We start from the raw sequence: 18,082 nt of genomic DNA on the forward strand, positions 1-18,082 counted from the left end.
TGAAATGACCAGATCAGATGCAAATACAGTAATTTGCTCATACCCATTTCTGACTTGTCAAACCATGATACGATCTATGACCATGTTCGTACCAGCCATAGCGGCTCTAACAGATATCTATAGTCACGATATTACTTAACCACAGGTAACTCCCACAGATAGTGCGATACCACTCTCGTCAGAGGGTAAGTCGTCATCCACTGAAAGTAGTTATCTTACGTCTTTCCAAACCAAATAGGAGAAGGGAAAACAGATACCCCGAATGGTAAAGAGAACAGATATCTCTCAGAATTAAAAAGCTTAATGAGACACTTGATACAATATGCATGTCAATACAAATAGATTTCGGACCATTCAGACTTCATTCCACTTATCTCTTTTTTTTTTTTTTGTACTCTTTATTTTTACTAGACAATTATATTGGTTACATTTTATAGTTATTACATGCAATTCATCAAATATCTTCAATTCACATAGCATGCTTGAAAACAAAAATAATTCGACTCATCTAAACATAGAAGCATACAAAACAGACAAAATTACAATCATATAAAATTAGTTTATCCAAAAATACTTCTTAAAACGTCGAAAGAAATACTAGATTTCTTACCGAAATTTCGATGTTTTCTCCTGCACCATTCTCCTTTCTTTCTCTTATTGTCTCACTAGACTACTCTCTCTCTCTCTCTCTCTCTCTCTCTCTCTCTCTCTAAATCTTGAAAAATGGAAGTGTTGGGAGAAATGGAAGGGTAAGGGCAATTTATAAAATTTTGGAACCATAGGATTCGTGCCAAGTGGCGAAATCCAATGAATAGAGGAGAAAAAGATGCTCGGGACGAAAAACGAGGGAGGAGGGCCTCCTGCGATGGCGGCGCACTGCCCGAGATGGCAGTGCCCCGACCGACGCGCCGCAAGCTAGCTTGCAGGCGCACAAGCCTCCTGCCGCGCGCGCAAGCCCTAGACGTACAAGGCCTATCCGCGCAGCCCTGCTGTGCGGACTCCGTGCGCAAGGTGACATGCGGACGGCCCACCTGCGCGTGACAGGACACGCGCAAGTCCTGACCCCACGCCATGCGCTAGGATGTGACGTGCGCGCTATACACACATCCCGTGCGTGCATGCGGATGGGACGTGCACGCTGTGCACATGTCCCACTGCTGCTGTGCGCACATGCGCACGTGCACAGAGCCCAATACCCGCGTAGGTAGCCTGTCTCCCCGTCGGATTTTCTTCCCAATTTGCCCAATTTCTCTCAAATTTTTGTAAGTAATTAAATGATATAGACGTAAAATTAAATAGTAATAAAATAAATTAAATTAAATAGAGTAAAATTGAATAAAAACAAAATAAATAAATATCAACCAAATTTACGAAATATAGTAAATATTAAGTAAAGTAAATTAATTAAGTTTAATGTGGCCAAAGGCCCGAATAAATAAGATTTTCCAAATTGATTAAGCACAGGGATGGGCGGGGTGTTACACTCCTCCAAACACTTTCTATCGCTACAATCAATGGAAGCAATGATCAACCAATTTGAAGACTCAATGCTAGAGGGTTCTTCTCGGTCGCGTCTTTCAATAATCGTATGATAAAAATGATGCCACGAGTATCAATTTTTCTTTTTGACAAATTTGGAAGGTTAATGCTCCACTTATAGTTGCTTTCTTTGCATCGAAAACTGGTAAAAAAATGTATGCTCCCTGTTAAAAAGCTAGTTTGGCGGGGAAAATACTAGCGAACAGATCTTTTTATATAAAAGGAAGGAGTCGTGTAATCACACCCTTCTTTGGTACTTGCTTGTGTATAAATTGTGGACTTTGGCTTATAGGTTAATTGGGCATCAGTTAGGTGATGACTGATTCAATGAGAAAAGTGATTTAGCAGTGGAAGGGTACTAACGGAAAGAAGAAACATGTTACTCTCGTTTGCTACTCAGAAGAAACACCTTAGCCTCATTCCCTTTTCTATTTTTTGGGTGGCGCGGCAAGAGAGAAGTATGAGAGATTTTGAGGAAGTGGAAGATGACTTTGATAAAGTTAAAAATAGATAGCTCCAGACCCTAAACTTTTTGTTAATGAGTAATTCTCTTTAATCAATGGAAGATTTTGATAACCTTATTGATATTTTGATTGACATGTAAATATTTTTGTACATAAATTAATACTCCTTTGGTGCTTGTGTAATCATACCATACTCCTTACTTCAAAAAGAAAATTGTCCATGTTGGAATACATGGAACTAGAGAACCCCATATTGCGCTTCCAAGGAGAAAAAGAGACTAGTGACATAGTGAAGTAAATTAAAGTTAAAAAAGAAAAGAAAAGAAAAATCAAACAAAATAAAAGATAAATCCAATCACAAAAAACTACCACACAAGGTTAGACAACCACAATCACGAGTTTACTAGGTACTTAAACCAATCAAAGAAAATCAATAATTTTATTTGTAAGCAAGGTTTTTTATAACGATAAAGCACCCATGTATTAATAGAGTATCTACCTAGCCTAATATGGCTATTGTTCTTAAACATGGACACAATAGCAAATTAAGAATTCTAACTAAATAAAAAATAAAATACTAAAGTTGCAATGAACTTATTTTAAAAGTTATGAAATAAGCTTAATATCCCCAATAATGCTTGCATTGTAATTACAAAAATATCATATAACATGATAATATATCTTAAGGTCTTCATGTTCTACATCATCCCTGCCCCCCCCCCCCCCGGGCATTTGGTAAAAACTCGAAAATGTCTAAGTAGCAAGAAGGTGAGGCCTTGGACATGTCTTCTAAAGAATGGAAATCTGTAAAACTTGAAATCATCCTAGGAAACAAGGATGGTTTCAGAAACAAGAATTCTAAAATAGTGTACCAATTTATGAATGAAAAGTTTCGAAAATAATGAACTAATTCCTTATTACTGTTGAGAGCCAAAAAAATGTTCTACGTAATCTCTACTCTCTTTAAGTGGGGCCTCTTTATTCTTCAATTAACTAGAATACTATCGTCTTTAATTTGAAGACATCATTGCCCATAACTAAATTGAGAAGTCACAATATCTTTCAAAATCTCCTCAACAACATCTATTAACCTGTGCCTATTAGTCGGGTGATCATTATGATATCTTTGGCTAACTTGCTCTCATTAGTTGAATTGTCAACAACAAGGACATCTTATTGCTCCTTAGTAAGAGGTAGATCGTGGCATACGGTGGTCACTATATTATTGTAATCATTGGAAGCGAATGTCTAATGATTTTTGTTGTTGATATTTAAAGATGGTTTAAGACTGGTGGCAAAATGTTCGAGAACTCTCCTTACTAACCTATGAGCAATCAACAAAACTTTTTAGTTTTCTCTTCAAACACTATGTAGGAGTGTAGAGAGCAGCTCTGCTCTTTATTTATCATCTACTTAAATAGCCTAAATAAATTACATATATTAGAAAATAGTAATCATTGTTAATACTAAAACTATTCAATTTAATATCTTTTTGTTCTACCTAAATATGTCTTTAAAATTCAATAAAATTAGAGGGTATGAAAACCTCCCTTAACCAAAAAGAATTAGGAAGAGAAAAAAGAAAGATTTCATGTTACAGCTATAACATGTTTTTTTTTGTAGTATATATAAACATCAATACCAAGAGGTACCACCCATGTACATCGCATTTATATTTCAATTATGTGATCAATAACATCTTCAAAATTTTCTAAACTTTTGATGTCATGATCCAGGAACATAAACCCAAAAGTATAAAATCATCAATTTCTAATGTTAACAAAATTTTTTTCAATCCCCTCAAAAACTCTTGGATTCCTTTCCTTCCACACTACCCAAAAAATAGAAGTAAGAATTAGAGATAAGTGTTTCTTCTTTTTGCACAGCCCCTCCCAAGCCCAAAGTCCTTTCACCAATCCTGCAATTACCCACTGAATCCCCAACATCCAGTATATCATGGTCCATAAACTGGACACCATTGGGCACCATAGTAAAAGGTGGTTGCATGATTCTGCACTTGATTTACACATAAAACAACGGTTTACCATACACCGTCCCCTTCTCATCAGCATGTCAATTGTCAAAATGCTACCCTTGCAAGCTTCCATTGTAAAGAACGCCATTCTTTGTGGAACATTTATCTTCCAAATCTGTTTAAATGGGAGGGCAGAAGGGCCACTACTCACCTCATTATTGATCTGCCTGTAGAACAATTTAACTGTAAAAGAACCATTCTTTTCATGCTTCCACAACCTCTTATCTGGCTGATTGTTCAAGTTAACATTAGACACATAAAATAGCAGCTGTTGGTATTCATCCCCTTCCCAATCATTTAAATTCCTTGTGACTTGCACATTCCAAACTCTCTCCCCCCTATTGACCGAGTATGCTTCCTCCACAAACATGTTTTTATTTTGAGCAATGGGAAAAATTCCAGGAAATCTTTCCTTTAGTTTAACATCACCACACCAAACCTCCTCCCAAAACCGGATCTTATCACCTTTCCCAACACTGCATTTTGTGCGATTAGGAAATTTTTGTCTACCCATTGCAATTTTCTTCCACAGGTTTCTGCCATGAGCTCTGACAGTACCATTGTTTTCATCTCCCATATTCCTTACAACCTATCTAACCTCCACAACCCTCTTCCATATACAATTTCCTTTAACTACTGTACCTCCACAACCATTTTCCATGTAATGCATCATTCATTTGTACCATATATCTTTAATCCCAAACCCCCCCCCCCCCCCAAGCATCCAGTTTTTTAATATCCTCTCACCTCACCAAGTAGTACATATGTTTTTCCTCCTCATCACCCCATAAGAATCGACACTGAATCATTTCAAGTTTCTTGGCAATCTTTTTTGGAATGGTTAGCACGGATAAGAAATAAATAGGTAAATTAGCCAAAGTGCTTTTAAACAAAATATTGAGTAACATATTTAATTATTTAATTCTTTTATTTTATTATTAAATTAGTTGGTATTATATAATTGAGATTTTATGATAATAATAATCTCATATAAGTAAAAATTTAGTAAAATAAAAATTTTCCGATTAGTAGAATAGGAATTCTATAAATACTTTAGAATGATAAATAAAATTATTATTTTTTCTCCAAAAATCAACATGGTATCAGAGTCAAATAAAACTATTTTAGAGTTTTAATTTTAAGATTTCCTTCAAATCCTAAAATAGCACAATAGACTGGGTTAGAACCCACTTATCCAAATCTACTCTCATCACCACCTTAGAAAGCCAAATATGAAAGAGAGAGGAGAAGAAATCAGATATGCCCACATCTAACCAGAAGACCGACCAACAGTGGAAGAAATCAGATCTGCATGCATCTGACCAAAAGACCGACCAGCGGCAGAAGAAACTAGATCAGCCCGCGTCTGATCAGAAGACCAACCAGCGGCAGAAAAAACCAGATCTGCGCGCATCTGACCAGAAGAACCGACCTATCTGACTAGATCTGCGCACGGCGAAACCAGACCTATCTGGAGAAGAAGGAGTCGCGTCGAGCCTACACAACACACAGGGCGAAGAAGAGTTCTATGCGCAAAACCAGATCTGTTTGGAGAAGAGTGAGTTGAGCCGAGTTCGAATTGTTTTTGAGTCGAGTCTGAGTCATTTTTAAGCTAATTTAGAGCTGTTTTGGGTCTATTCGAGCCGTTTTGAGCTGAATTGAACCGTTTTTGAGTCAAGCTAAGTCGAACTGATGCCTGAAAGATATGGTTCCAGTTTGCAATTTTATTTGCAAGTTAGACATGTATGATATCCCTACATCAACTTGAGCAAAGGTGTTGAGTAGTATATTTCATTATTTAATTATTTTAGTTTATTATTTAATTATTTAGTATTATGTAATTAAAATTTTATAAGAATAATAATTTTATATAATTAGAAATCTAATATATTAAAAAATTTTCTATCAATATGATAATAATTTTATAAATATGCTAAGTGTAACAACTTAAAAGTTGAAAAATAAAATTATTTTTTTTTCTCCAAAAATCAATACAGTATCAAAGTCAAATAAAGTTATTTTAGGGTTTTAATTTTAGGATTTCATTCAAACCCTAAAATAGCACAATATACTGAGTTAGAACCTATACTTATCCAGATCTACTCTCATTACTACCCTAGAAAGCCAAATCTAAGAGCGAGGAAGGAAGAAATCATATCTGCACGCATTTGAACAGAAGACCGACCAGCGGCAGAAGAAATCAAATATGTGCATCTGACTAGAAGACCGACCAGTGGTGGAAGAAATCATACATGCGAGCGTCTGACTAGAAGACCGACCAAAGGCGGAAGAAACCATATCTTTGTGCGTCTGACCAGAAGACCGACCAGCAGCAGAAGAAACCAGATCTATGCGTGTCTGACCATAAGAAACGACCCATCTGACTAGATCTACGTGCGACAGAACTAGACCTGTCCGGAGAATGAGCCATGTCGAGCCTGTCCAATGCACAGGGTGAAGAAAAGCTCTGCGTGCGGAACCAGATCTGTTCGAAGAAGAGTAAGCCGAGCTGAGTTCGAGCCGTTTTTTAGCCGACTTTAAGCCGTTTTTTAGTCGAATTTGAATCATTTTTTTAGCCGACTTTGAGCTGTTTTGAGCCGAGTCAAGCCGACTTGAGCCAACTTGAGCCGAGTCAAGCCGTTTTTAAGTCGAGCCGAGCCGAGCCAAACTACTACTTACAGATCTGCTTCTAGTTTGCAACTTAGTGTACAAGTTGGACATGTGTGATATCCTTACACCAACTTGAGGGGGGATGTTGACTAGCAAATTTTATTATTTAATTACTTTAATTTATTATTTCATTATTTTTATTTATTATTTAATTAGTTAGTATCATATAATTAGAAGTTTAGTAGAATAATAATTTCCCTATCAATAGGATAGGAATTTTATAAATACCTTAAGTGTAACAAATTAAAATGTGATAAATAAAATTCTTATTTTTTCTCCAAAAATCAACACAAAGTAAGCGCCCACCTCCCCTTTGAGAGATAATGTCTCTTCCACCCTGCAAGTCTCCTCTCAAAAAGTTCAACAACCAAATGTGAAGTTCGTATTTCCTTGAATTTTGCTCCCAAACGAGCCCAAGATACTTGATAGGTAATTCCACCGTTGCACAGTCTGAAACTTCAGTTAACCTCACCTCATCCCTTATATCAGCAATTTTGACCAATTTAGACTTTTTCATGTTTATTTTCAGTTCCGACACCACCTGAAAACATAGCAGAATACAGTGAAGGTGCAATATCATTTATTCCCCCAGCTGGTAGAAAATTTGAGCATCATCTGTAAAAAAATAAATGAGAAACTTCTCCCTTATCATGTCCCCTACCAACCATAACCTCTGCCCTCTCCAATAATCACTTTAGTGCTTCCATAACAATTATGAATAATAATGGTGAAAAACAGTCTCCCTGTCTAAGCCCCCGGGACGTCTTGAAGAACAATGAAGATCCATCATTCACCATGACAGCAAAGGATGTAGTGGTCTACATTGCCTCATCCACTTCCTCCATTTCTCCCTAAATCCCATTCTTCCCAATAAATAATCCACAAAATCCCAATTAACATGATCGTATGTCTTCTCCATATCCAATTTACACAATATACCCTCCTTCCTACAGTTTATCAAGTCGTCTACTACTTCATTTGCCACCATTATAACATCTAAAATTTGTCTACCTTCAACAAAAACATCTAACTTTCCTCAATTACCTCCCCCAAAACCTTTGCCAATCTAGCCAACACCATAGAAATTAGTTTGTAAATGCACCCCACAAGATTTATAAGCCAAAAATCTTTTAGATTCTTTGCACCATTTACTTTCGCAATAAGTACCAAAAATGTAGAATTTATCGATTTAACAAAAGCTCCCGATTCATATAGCTCCTTGAAGACATCAAGTACATCAATTTTAATTACCTCTCAAAACTCTTGAAGGAATTGCATATTAAAACCATCTGGTCCCGGAGCTTTATCCCCATTGCAAGACTTGAGGGCATCATAAATTTCTTCTTCCGTGAACATCTTCTCAAGACTCACCTTACTTTCCTCCCCCAATGTTTCAAAGAGTAAATTATCAACTTTGGCCTCCACCTCACATCCTCCTCATATAGTTTCTGGAAGTGTCTTTTAACATAATGCCTCATCGCCAAATTTCCTTCAATGGGCTCATTTTCAGACATAATCTCTTTGACATAATTTTTCTTTCTTCTCAAATTCGCCATATAATGGAAATATTTAGTATTTCAGTCTCCCTCCTTTAGCCACTTTTATCTCGCTTTTTATCTCCATGAAATATCCTCCAAATTCATCTTGTAGCAATCTCCCTCCTCAATATCTCCCTTCGTTCCTATTTGTCTCCGTAATATTTCCTTCTCCCTCAATTCGGTCAATATCATCAATTTCTTTCATCCCACTTCTGAGCTCCACTTTTATTATGCCTTCCTCATCCCTTGCCCATTTTTTCACAGCAATTTTAACAGCTTTCAGTTTTGAGGCAAACCTGAAACTTGCAGTACCTTCCACCCTATCACCAAACCAAATATCCTCCACCAATCTTCTAAAGCCATCCATTTTGATCCACTTGTTGTCAAGTCTAAAAGGTACCGGGCCCCATTTTATACCATCTGGTTGTAAACAAATAGGAAAGGGATCAGATGTTGGTCTCTTTAACAAATTCTATGTCATCCCTGCAAGCTACAAGAATAAATCATGAGAGATTAAAAAAGTGGTCAATCCTCGAACATGTTGGGCTACTCCTTAAATTCGTCCAAGTCCACCTTTCTCCTGCTAGTGGTAGGTCCATCAAATTAAGTTTATCCATGGCATCATTGAATTCCTCAATTTCAGCAGCATTATTTGCCCCACACGATCTCTCATATCCTTTAAGAATCATGTTAAAAAAACCCCTAACCACCCATCTCTCCCCCCATCTACTGTTATAATTCTCCAACTCATTCCATAACAATATTTTCTCCTCACTTGTTGCTCTACAGTACACCCCAGTAAAAGCCCACCATTCCCGACCACCATCGCAATTTTCAAGAAAAGAATGTTAAAGAAATCTGTCCAACACTGACCTCTTTGCATTTATATTTTTCCCTCTACACATAATGAGTATACCTCCCGCTGTCCCCACCGCCGGCAAGAATTTCCAGCATATATTTGGTTCACCCCACACACTCCTTACCTCCTCCCCAATTACTTCCATTTTGGTTTCTTGTATACATATTACATCAGCACCCCAACTATTGATACATCCTCTCACTACATTTCTTTTTGTTTTCTCATTCATTCCCCTCACATTTCAGGATATTATTTTTCCTATCATTCGTAAATTTTGCATCTCATCCCTTCCTCCTTCTGTGGCCTCTTTCTACAATTGTAATTAACAGAAGATCATAGTCTTTTAAGCTCTCTACAGCAGCTAGTTCCCTATTTCCTCTTCCCCTTTGCGCCCCCCTTTCCCTCCGGTTCAACCCCTTGATTTCTCATTTCAATCTCTTTTATTAGAGTCATCACTCTGTCTTCAAAACCAACAAAAGAAAGTCCCAAAAGACTACTGATTTTCTGAAAATTATCCATTACCCAGGCTGAATGATTATTTGTTTCACTCACCCCCGGGACATCCGTTTCAACCAGATCCATTATGTTTACTTCCCTTGGAATTTCAATCATCATCATTTCATTACCCAAGGCTTTTTTCGCTACTTCCTCACTATAAATTACTAATTCCATACCTGAGGGGCCAAATTTTGATTTACCTTCACACTTGTTTTTGTTCCCCTCACCATTCTCTTCCGTCTTCTTCTCCATGTGCCAAACCAAGAGTCGATTGTCACTGATCAGCACTGAAACAGAAGCTTCAACACTTTCATCCCCCATTTCATCATCCATCGACTCTTCCCCCATTACCGTGTCTGGCTTGACTCCCCCTTTCTCCCCTTCAGAATTTTTTGCCTCGATCTGCTCCACTCTTTTTTTCTCTTGGAGAGACTATTTTAACATGCTTTTTAGGTCTCCAGACCCACACTGGTTTTCGGCCCACCCCTCTACTTGAACTTGGATTATCCACCCACTTTCCTTTTTTAGCCCATAGATACTTACTTTTATTTTTTGTCTCACCCCTCGTCCCATTTTTCAGCCCACAACCTTCCAGTCCCACAACCTTCCAGTCCCACTTTTCCATTCACTTCACCAGCCCTCACGTGACCGCTAAAATCATAGTCAATCATCTTTATAAACGAGGCAATTCTCCATTTCCCGAATACTCTTTAATCCCTTCAGACATAATCACACCACCTCTGTTCAATGATGCAAGCATTTACTAGTATACTAGCTATCTCAACAGCTTTTCCAAAAGCATATTTATAGGTCAGTGATTCTTTGCTGAGAAATGCACTAAACCAGACAAATGGAAGAAAAAGTCTCATACAACATGTTCTTCAGATCCTACCCAGATTAAAATTAGAATCACTAAGCAAACTGACCGCAAAAAAAACACAGCCCCAAGAGTGAATATAACCTTTAGTATTTCTCTTCAATGAATAACGATATTCCTTTTATAGTTTTCTCAGCATCCAATCAGATAGTAAAGAGTAACAACCCACTAAAACAAAGCCACAGAGACTACATATACTCACTATACACAAGGTCTTTTTCGCTCTTTGTTTCTAAATAAACGAATTGATAACCAAATTTGTGCTGATCTTCCAAATTGACTTCAGATTTCCCTCCAAGCCCTAAAAACATGACTCTATAACCACTTTACTAGTTCTTTTGTAATCCACTAACTCATTTTTACATGTCATTAACAAAACCTAAAGAAAGTAAAGCAAAAAAAAAAATTGACGCCAGGCTTCTCAAAACTCTTTCTAAACAACGTTAAACATCATTCATGAACACACTGCAAGAGAGAGAGAGAGAGAGAGAGAACCGTCTTCGTCAGGAACTTGGACATGGAGGAAGAGAAGCTTGAAGCCAGAGATATTAGTGCGGACAATCTTCTTCAGAGTCCAATCGAAAGCTCCTCTGCTGCTTATCGAGGCATGTGGATACCCCCTAATAGTAGACTCGTTCACTCCTAACACTCTCCGAGTCGGCTCACCCTCCATCTTCTTCAACTCACTGGATCGCTCTCTCTATCTCTTGTTCACGACTCTTTCTCCACCTCTTCTGGGACTTCTCTGCTTCTTTTCTTGTTTTCTTTTTTAAGAAAGGGCCATGGGGTAGAGGCTGATGATTGCTGGTGCTGTTGGGTGGCAGGATGCATTTAGGCGCAGAATAGTGAAGGGTGACTAGAGCTTTACTAATGTGTACGGTTACTACACGATAGTTCAAAAATGTTCTCCAGCCTTCGGAGAAGTAATTTTGGTCGATCAGCTGCGTAGTTTGATGTGACTAATTCAATTCAATTTTTTGTTTCTTTTTTTCCGATTTTGTTTGGTATCTATTATCTATAATATATTTAAATAAAATTAAAAATGTAAATTTATTTTTTAAATATTTTTTAAATATAAATTTATTACTAATGCACTATTATATAATAGACTAGATTTTCTGTTTTATGCATATATATAATTTTTTTAAAAATTATAATAGTATAAAATATTAATTTTTAATAAAAATATTACAATTATTTTATTTTATTTTTTGTATTAAATCTGCAAGATAAATAAAGTATAAAAAATAAATAGCTGATTGAATGTTTACATGATTCATAATTTAGTTTATAATTGATTAAAAATTTAAATAGATAATTATTGTATTATTAATGCACTAATATATAATACTAAGTTTTTTGCTATATTATGCATATATATAGTTTTGTAAAAAATTTATAATTATATAAAATATTAAATAAATGATTAAATATTTATGTAATACATAATTCGATTTATAATTAACTAAAAATTTAAATAGATAATTGTTATATTAGTAATGCACTAATATATAATATACTAACTTTTCTGGTATGCATATATATAATTTTTTTAAAAATCATAATTATATAAAATATTAAATAAGTGATTAAATATTTATATAATACATAATTTAATTTATAATTAATTAAAATTTTAAATAAATAACTGTGATGTTATTAATGCGCTAATATATATTATACTAACTTTTCTGTTATATTATGCATATATATGATTTTTTAAAAATTATAATTATATAAAATATTAAATAAGTAATTAAATATTTATAAAATACATAAGTTAATTAATAATTAATTAAAAATTTAAATATATAACTGTGATATTAATGCAGTAATATATAATAGATTAGATTGTTGTAATATGCATATATATAATTTAAAAAAAAAACTTATAATTCTATAAAATATTAAAAAAGTGATTGAATGTTTTTATAATACATAATTTAATTTATAAATAATTAAAAATTTAAACAGATAATTATGATATTTATAATCAACTAATTTATTTTTAGTAAACGATTTATACTATAAATGTAGTCTAAAAGATAAATAAATTATTAAAAATTTATACAATGCATAAGTTTAAAATTCATAACTACTAATATTATACTTACTTAAATCAAATAAACTCAAGTTAAGTAAATAATTTAACTTTATTAATCATAACAGAATTATAAAAGTATCATATCCCTTAAATGTAAAATATAAATATATGTACAATATTCTAAATTTTCTTTCTTACATTACAAAACAAAAAGTACGAAACAATAACTTCATCGAGTTGAACGACCCAGATTTAAGGGAGACGGATATAAATATCTCGCATCACACCGAATTAAACCCTAGTTGTCAGCCTCCCGTTAAAGAAGAAGAACCAGTCACTAGAGAAGGGAGTCGACCGCCGCCCGCCACCGTGCCGGAGGAACCTAAATTGCTAAAAAAGGTAAAAATTCTCATATCCGTTCGGAATTTAATTTTGAATACCTCCATGGCCAAATTGGAGCAAAAGAAATGGTAGATAAGCCGAAAACTGTGAGCAAAATCTGAAACCACCTCCGATGAGCCCCTTTCCCGTTTCTCATTTTATGCGATTTTTCTACCATTGTTTTTACTATTCTGTTTTCTACAGGTTGACCGAAAAAAAACATCTAGCTGCGAAGGTGAGCCGACGGAGCTACCGCACCAAAAAATTTTGCCGTCGGTAGATTTTTATTTTTTTGACTTTTTTCGGCCAACCGAGACCCCCTAACGTGTTTTCTCGAAGCGATGGGTATAAAACCGATCAAAACTGGTCAAAACTGGCCGAAAACCACTAGACCGAGGCAAACTACTACCGCGGGCAGCGATGCCGCCGTGCCGAAAGTTTGAAATTAGCCAAAAAAGCTTTTAACACTTATTTTGAGTTTTTTGGGTATTGTTAGGTACATGAAGCGTGTTTTAATCTTCACAGGAAAATTCAGGAAACCTAGGGACTACCAGTAAGCGTAGTAGAAAGTTCAATTTTTCAGACACCGATTCGGGTAAGAATCTCTCTCCTTATTTTCTGGTATAGAATTGAAGCTTAATAATCGGTAATATGATATTTTGTGTGATCTAGAAGACTTTGAGAATAATTACAGGTTACCAATGGAGCCAGAAACTAGTTAGTCATTTATTTGTTGTCCTGTTTAACTTATTGTTGAATTTATAGTTTTAAATACATGATGATATACTGGAATGATTAATTGATTCAATTGTGCTTCCTTGATATATATATTGTTTGTCTTGCGTGATTTACGGTTGATTTATAAAATTGGTAATTAATATGCAAACGAAAAATTGATTGGTTATGTGAATTAATGAATGGTAGCCTTACTGGATATCCTAGGAGATGGTGGACGGACCGGGTACATAGAGAACCCTACCATGAACGTTGCCTCATACTGGACGGGGTATCGAAGATTGATATTTTTGGTACTCATACCAGATGTGGTATGGGGACGGCCCGTTTCACCTTCATACCGGACGGATTATTGAGGGATGGTATTTTTGATACTCATATCGGACAGGGTATGGGGACGACCGGTTAGTTGACAATATTGAATAATGGTTCACGCGTAGTGGGACATCCCTATGGACCCTCAGGGATACTAGCAAGCAAATAAAAAGGGAAAGTTCATGTTCTTACTCACTTAAATATGAGATTGAAATGTTATTTGGGTTATTATCTATATAGGTCGATTTTAAAAATATCGCAATGGTAAATATATGCAAAAAATAGTTTTCTTTATGATAAATGAATTTACTCAAATCAAAAGCTCCATTGGTTGTTTTTATGATTTTTACCATCCTTCAATTTCTATATCGATGAGTAGTGTGATATTTTTACTAGGTTAGTGTAGTTCATTCTTTCATTAACTATTTCATATCAAGAGCAACAAGACCTAGATCCTGATCAATAAGAGAGTTGTAAATAGTTCACCACCTGGACTCTCTTTAAAAGCTAATGAAGGTCGTCCTAGAATGCTCAGTATATTGCTTTTTATTTATTTCCTTTATTTTGTTTGTTCTTTTAGAATGGTCGTTCCCGTAGCACTATTGGGCATTCTAAATTATTGTGTAAGGAATGTAAACCCTAAACTCTATTGTTTCGCTTCCGCATTTAATTCATAACTTTATTTTCTTTTAAATTCCGGGCCTTTACAGTTGGTATCAGAGCCAGTTTTCTCGGAACCATTCCTCACACAAAGACTTAAAAATATCAAATACTATCACTCAACTATTTCTTGTGAAAAATAAGTACAAAGACACGAGGAGATGAGGTCCTTTACTGAATAGGGCAGCCCAAGACGGATCGCTTTGAGAGGATGTTGATCGACTCTTTGAGAATTTAAAGATACTCATCTCTCCCAATAGGCTAGGGAAGAGATAAGGGAACTGTTTGACCCCCCACCACTTCTACAATATGAGCCACCCCTATAACGAGAGAATCTAACGCCATCTCAATGCAAACTTACCCTTTCGTATCATCTGACACTGTTACAGGGCTACCCAGTGCCTCCCTACCAATATGTGGCCCCTCTTCTATAGGACTCGGTTTCACTCATGATTGACCTGATAGAGATTGACATGGGGACCCTGATATATTTCCAAGAATGAATTTGTTAGCAACGTATTACGTCACTGTAGATTGTTCCCACGAAAAAAATTGTATTTAAGCCTCCTAATAAAGAATTATTTACAAGCTAATAAAAATTCTTGAAACATTATTCCCTCATGGTAATTTTTCTATTACCAAGTGCTTTAACTCGGCTATTTTCTCTAAGTATGTAAACTTACGAAAGAAATTTACATTCAAGAGATTCCAATAGTCCGAGACTTCTAGGATGTGTTCCCTAATAAACTATCTAGACTCCCAATGGACAGAGAAGTTGAATTTACCATAAATCTTTAGCCAAACACCCAACTTATCTCGGTTTTTCTTTACCGCATGAGTCGCGTCGAGATGAAAGAGCTGAGGAAATAGATAAATGAATGGCAGGATAGTGGGTTTATCCAACGTAGTGTGTCTCCTTGAGGTGCTGGAGTCACATTTACAAGGAAGAGGGATGGGATGTTGAGATTATGTATTGACTACAGGGGACTGGAGAGGGACACGATCAAGAACAACTACCCCCTCCCCAAGATTGATGACATTTTTTATCAGTTGCAGGGTGCCTAGGTTTTCTCTAAAATTGACCTGCGTTTAGGTTACCATCAGGTAAAAATTAAGGAAGAAGATATTCCCAAAACAGCTTTTCGAACCCGATACGAACATTATGAGTTACTGGTCATACCATTCGGACTAACCAAAGCATCAGCCATCTTTATGGATTTGATGAACAAGGTTTTCAAACAATTCCTAGATCAGTTCATCATTTTATTTATCGATGATATCTTGTTCTATTCAAAAAGTAGAGAGGAACACGCTTACCATTTGCCTCAGGTTTTGCAGGTTCTTAGAGAAAAAAAGTTGTATGCAAAGTTGAGTAAGTGTGGGTTCTGTCTCGAGCAGACTACCTTCTTAGGGCATATCATATCAACAGATGGAGTGTTAGTGAACCCCAAAAAAGTTGAGGTAATACTTGGTTAGGAGAAATTGACCTCGGTCAAGGAGACTCGTAACTTTCTAGGGATGACAAGTTATTACCACAGGTTTGTGGAATGATTTTCTAGCTTAATTGCTCCATTAACTCGGTTCACAAAAAAGAACGTCAAGTTTGAGTGGAACGAGAACTGTGAAAGGAGCTTTTCAGAACTAAAGAAGTGATTGACTACTGCACCTGTGTTTGCCTTGCCGAGCGGGACAGGAGGATATACAGTTTATAGCGATGCCTCCTACCTGAGGTTGGATTGTATTCTGATGCAGCATGAGAAGGTCATAGCCTATGGGTCCAGGCAGTTGAAAAGTCATAAAAAAAACTACCCCACAAATGACTTAGAACTTACCGCGATTATCCACGCCTTGAAGACTTGGCGTCATTACTTATATGGGGAGACTTTTCATATCTATACCGACCATAAGAGCTTAAAACACATATTCACTCAAAAGGATCTTAACATGCGTAAGAGACAATAGATAAAACTCCTCAAGGACTACGATTGCAACATCTTGTATCACCTCAGTAAGGGCAACGTGGTAGCCGACACACTCAGTAAAAAAAGTGTAGGAATATTAGCTTACTTAATGGTTTTATAATGTAGGGTAATAGGGGCCGCATCACAGGTACGACTTTAGAACCTAAAAAAAGTTACATGTTTGGCCCACTTGACTGTTCAACTTGTGTTGATACAGAGAATCAAATAAGTCCAATCCGCCAATTCCACCCTAACAGCCCTCAGGAAAGATGCCCTCATCTACCGATGAGTTGTTCAAATTTCAGGACAAAGAGTATTCCATGTGACAGTGAGCTAAAAAGGGACATCATGACAGAGGCTCACAGCTCAAATTTTGTCATGCATCCCGAAAACAATAAAATGTATCTTGGTATACGACCCCGATTTTGGTGGAACGAGATGAAAAGAGAGGTGGCTAACTTTATTTCTAAGTGTCTAGTATGTCAGCAAGTCAAGACAGAGCATAAACATCCAAACAGGCTACTTCAGCCATTACCGATTCCAGAGTGGAAGTGGTAACACATCACAATGAATTTCGTGACAGGATTGCCTAGGGCACGCTCGGGACATGACACCATTTAGATAATTGTTGACTGACTTACAAAGTTTTCTCGCTTTTTGGCCATCAAGATGACCAACCCCTTGGACAAGATAGAAAGAATGTATATCCGGGAGATACTTAGGTTACATGGAGTGCTCGTGATAGTAGTATCCGACAGGGACCCTAGGTTCACTTATCGGTTCTGGTCCAGTTTTCAGCGAGTCATGGAAACGAAGTTATCTCTTAGTACTACATTCCGCCCTCAAACAGATGGACAATCAGAAAGGACGATCCCCACACTAGAAGATATGTGCCAAGCTTGTGTTCTTGATTTCGGGAGCCATTGGGATGATCAATTACCCTTAGTAGAGTTCGCCTAATATAACAGCTACCAAGTAAGTATTGGTATAGCTCCGTATGAGGTGTTATATGGTCGTCCATGCAGATCACCGATCTGTTGGAAAGAGAAGGGTGACAGAAAATTATTTAGCACAGATCTTATGGAGGAGACTACAGCAAAAATAGTTAAGATCAGGAAGAACATCCAGATGACTCAAAGCAGATAGAAGAGTTATGCGGACACCCTGATGAGGGATTTAAAATTTGAGAAAGTTGATCGAGTGTTCTTTAAGGTCACTCATTTTAAGGAAACCAGTAGGTTTGGCAAGATGGAGAAACTAAATTCCCCGGTTTATTAGGCTATTTGAAATCTTAGGCAGAATTAGTACTGCTGTCTATAGATTGACACTACCTCCAGAACTATCTAGGGTCCATAATGTGTTTCATGTGTCCATACTACGCAAGTACAACTCAGACTCCTCTCACATGTTGGCCCACGAGCCCCTTTCACTCCAGGATGATCTGTTCTATGAGAAAGTACCGGTGGGTATTGTGGACTGAAAGAGCAGAGTACTCCGCAATCAGAA

The 18,082-nt window shown here is 36.4% G+C and overlaps 1 protein-coding gene across 1 annotated transcript in view; it reads right to left on the reverse strand.

Moving 5' to 3' along the window:
• LOC148270354 (Adenine nucleotide alpha hydrolases-like superfamily protein) overlaps positions 1-11,298 on the reverse strand; it is a 38,141-nt gene extending 26,843 nt beyond the window's left edge. The window contains exon 1 of the mRNA XM_088220374.1: positions 10,976-11,298. Coding sequence (XP_088076500.1) covers positions 10,976-11,153 — 178 coding nt within the window. The 5' untranslated portion in view covers positions 11,154-11,298. The remainder of the gene's footprint in view (positions 1-10,975) is intronic.
• Between the last annotated feature and the right edge of the window lie 6,784 nt (positions 11,299-18,082).

This window comes from Carica papaya, chromosome 1 (genome assembly GCF_054855325.1).
Source record: "Carica papaya isolate Zhongbai chromosome 1, ASM5485532v1, whole genome shotgun sequence".
Classification (NCBI taxonomy): Eukaryota; Viridiplantae; Streptophyta; class Magnoliopsida; order Brassicales; family Caricaceae; genus Carica; species Carica papaya.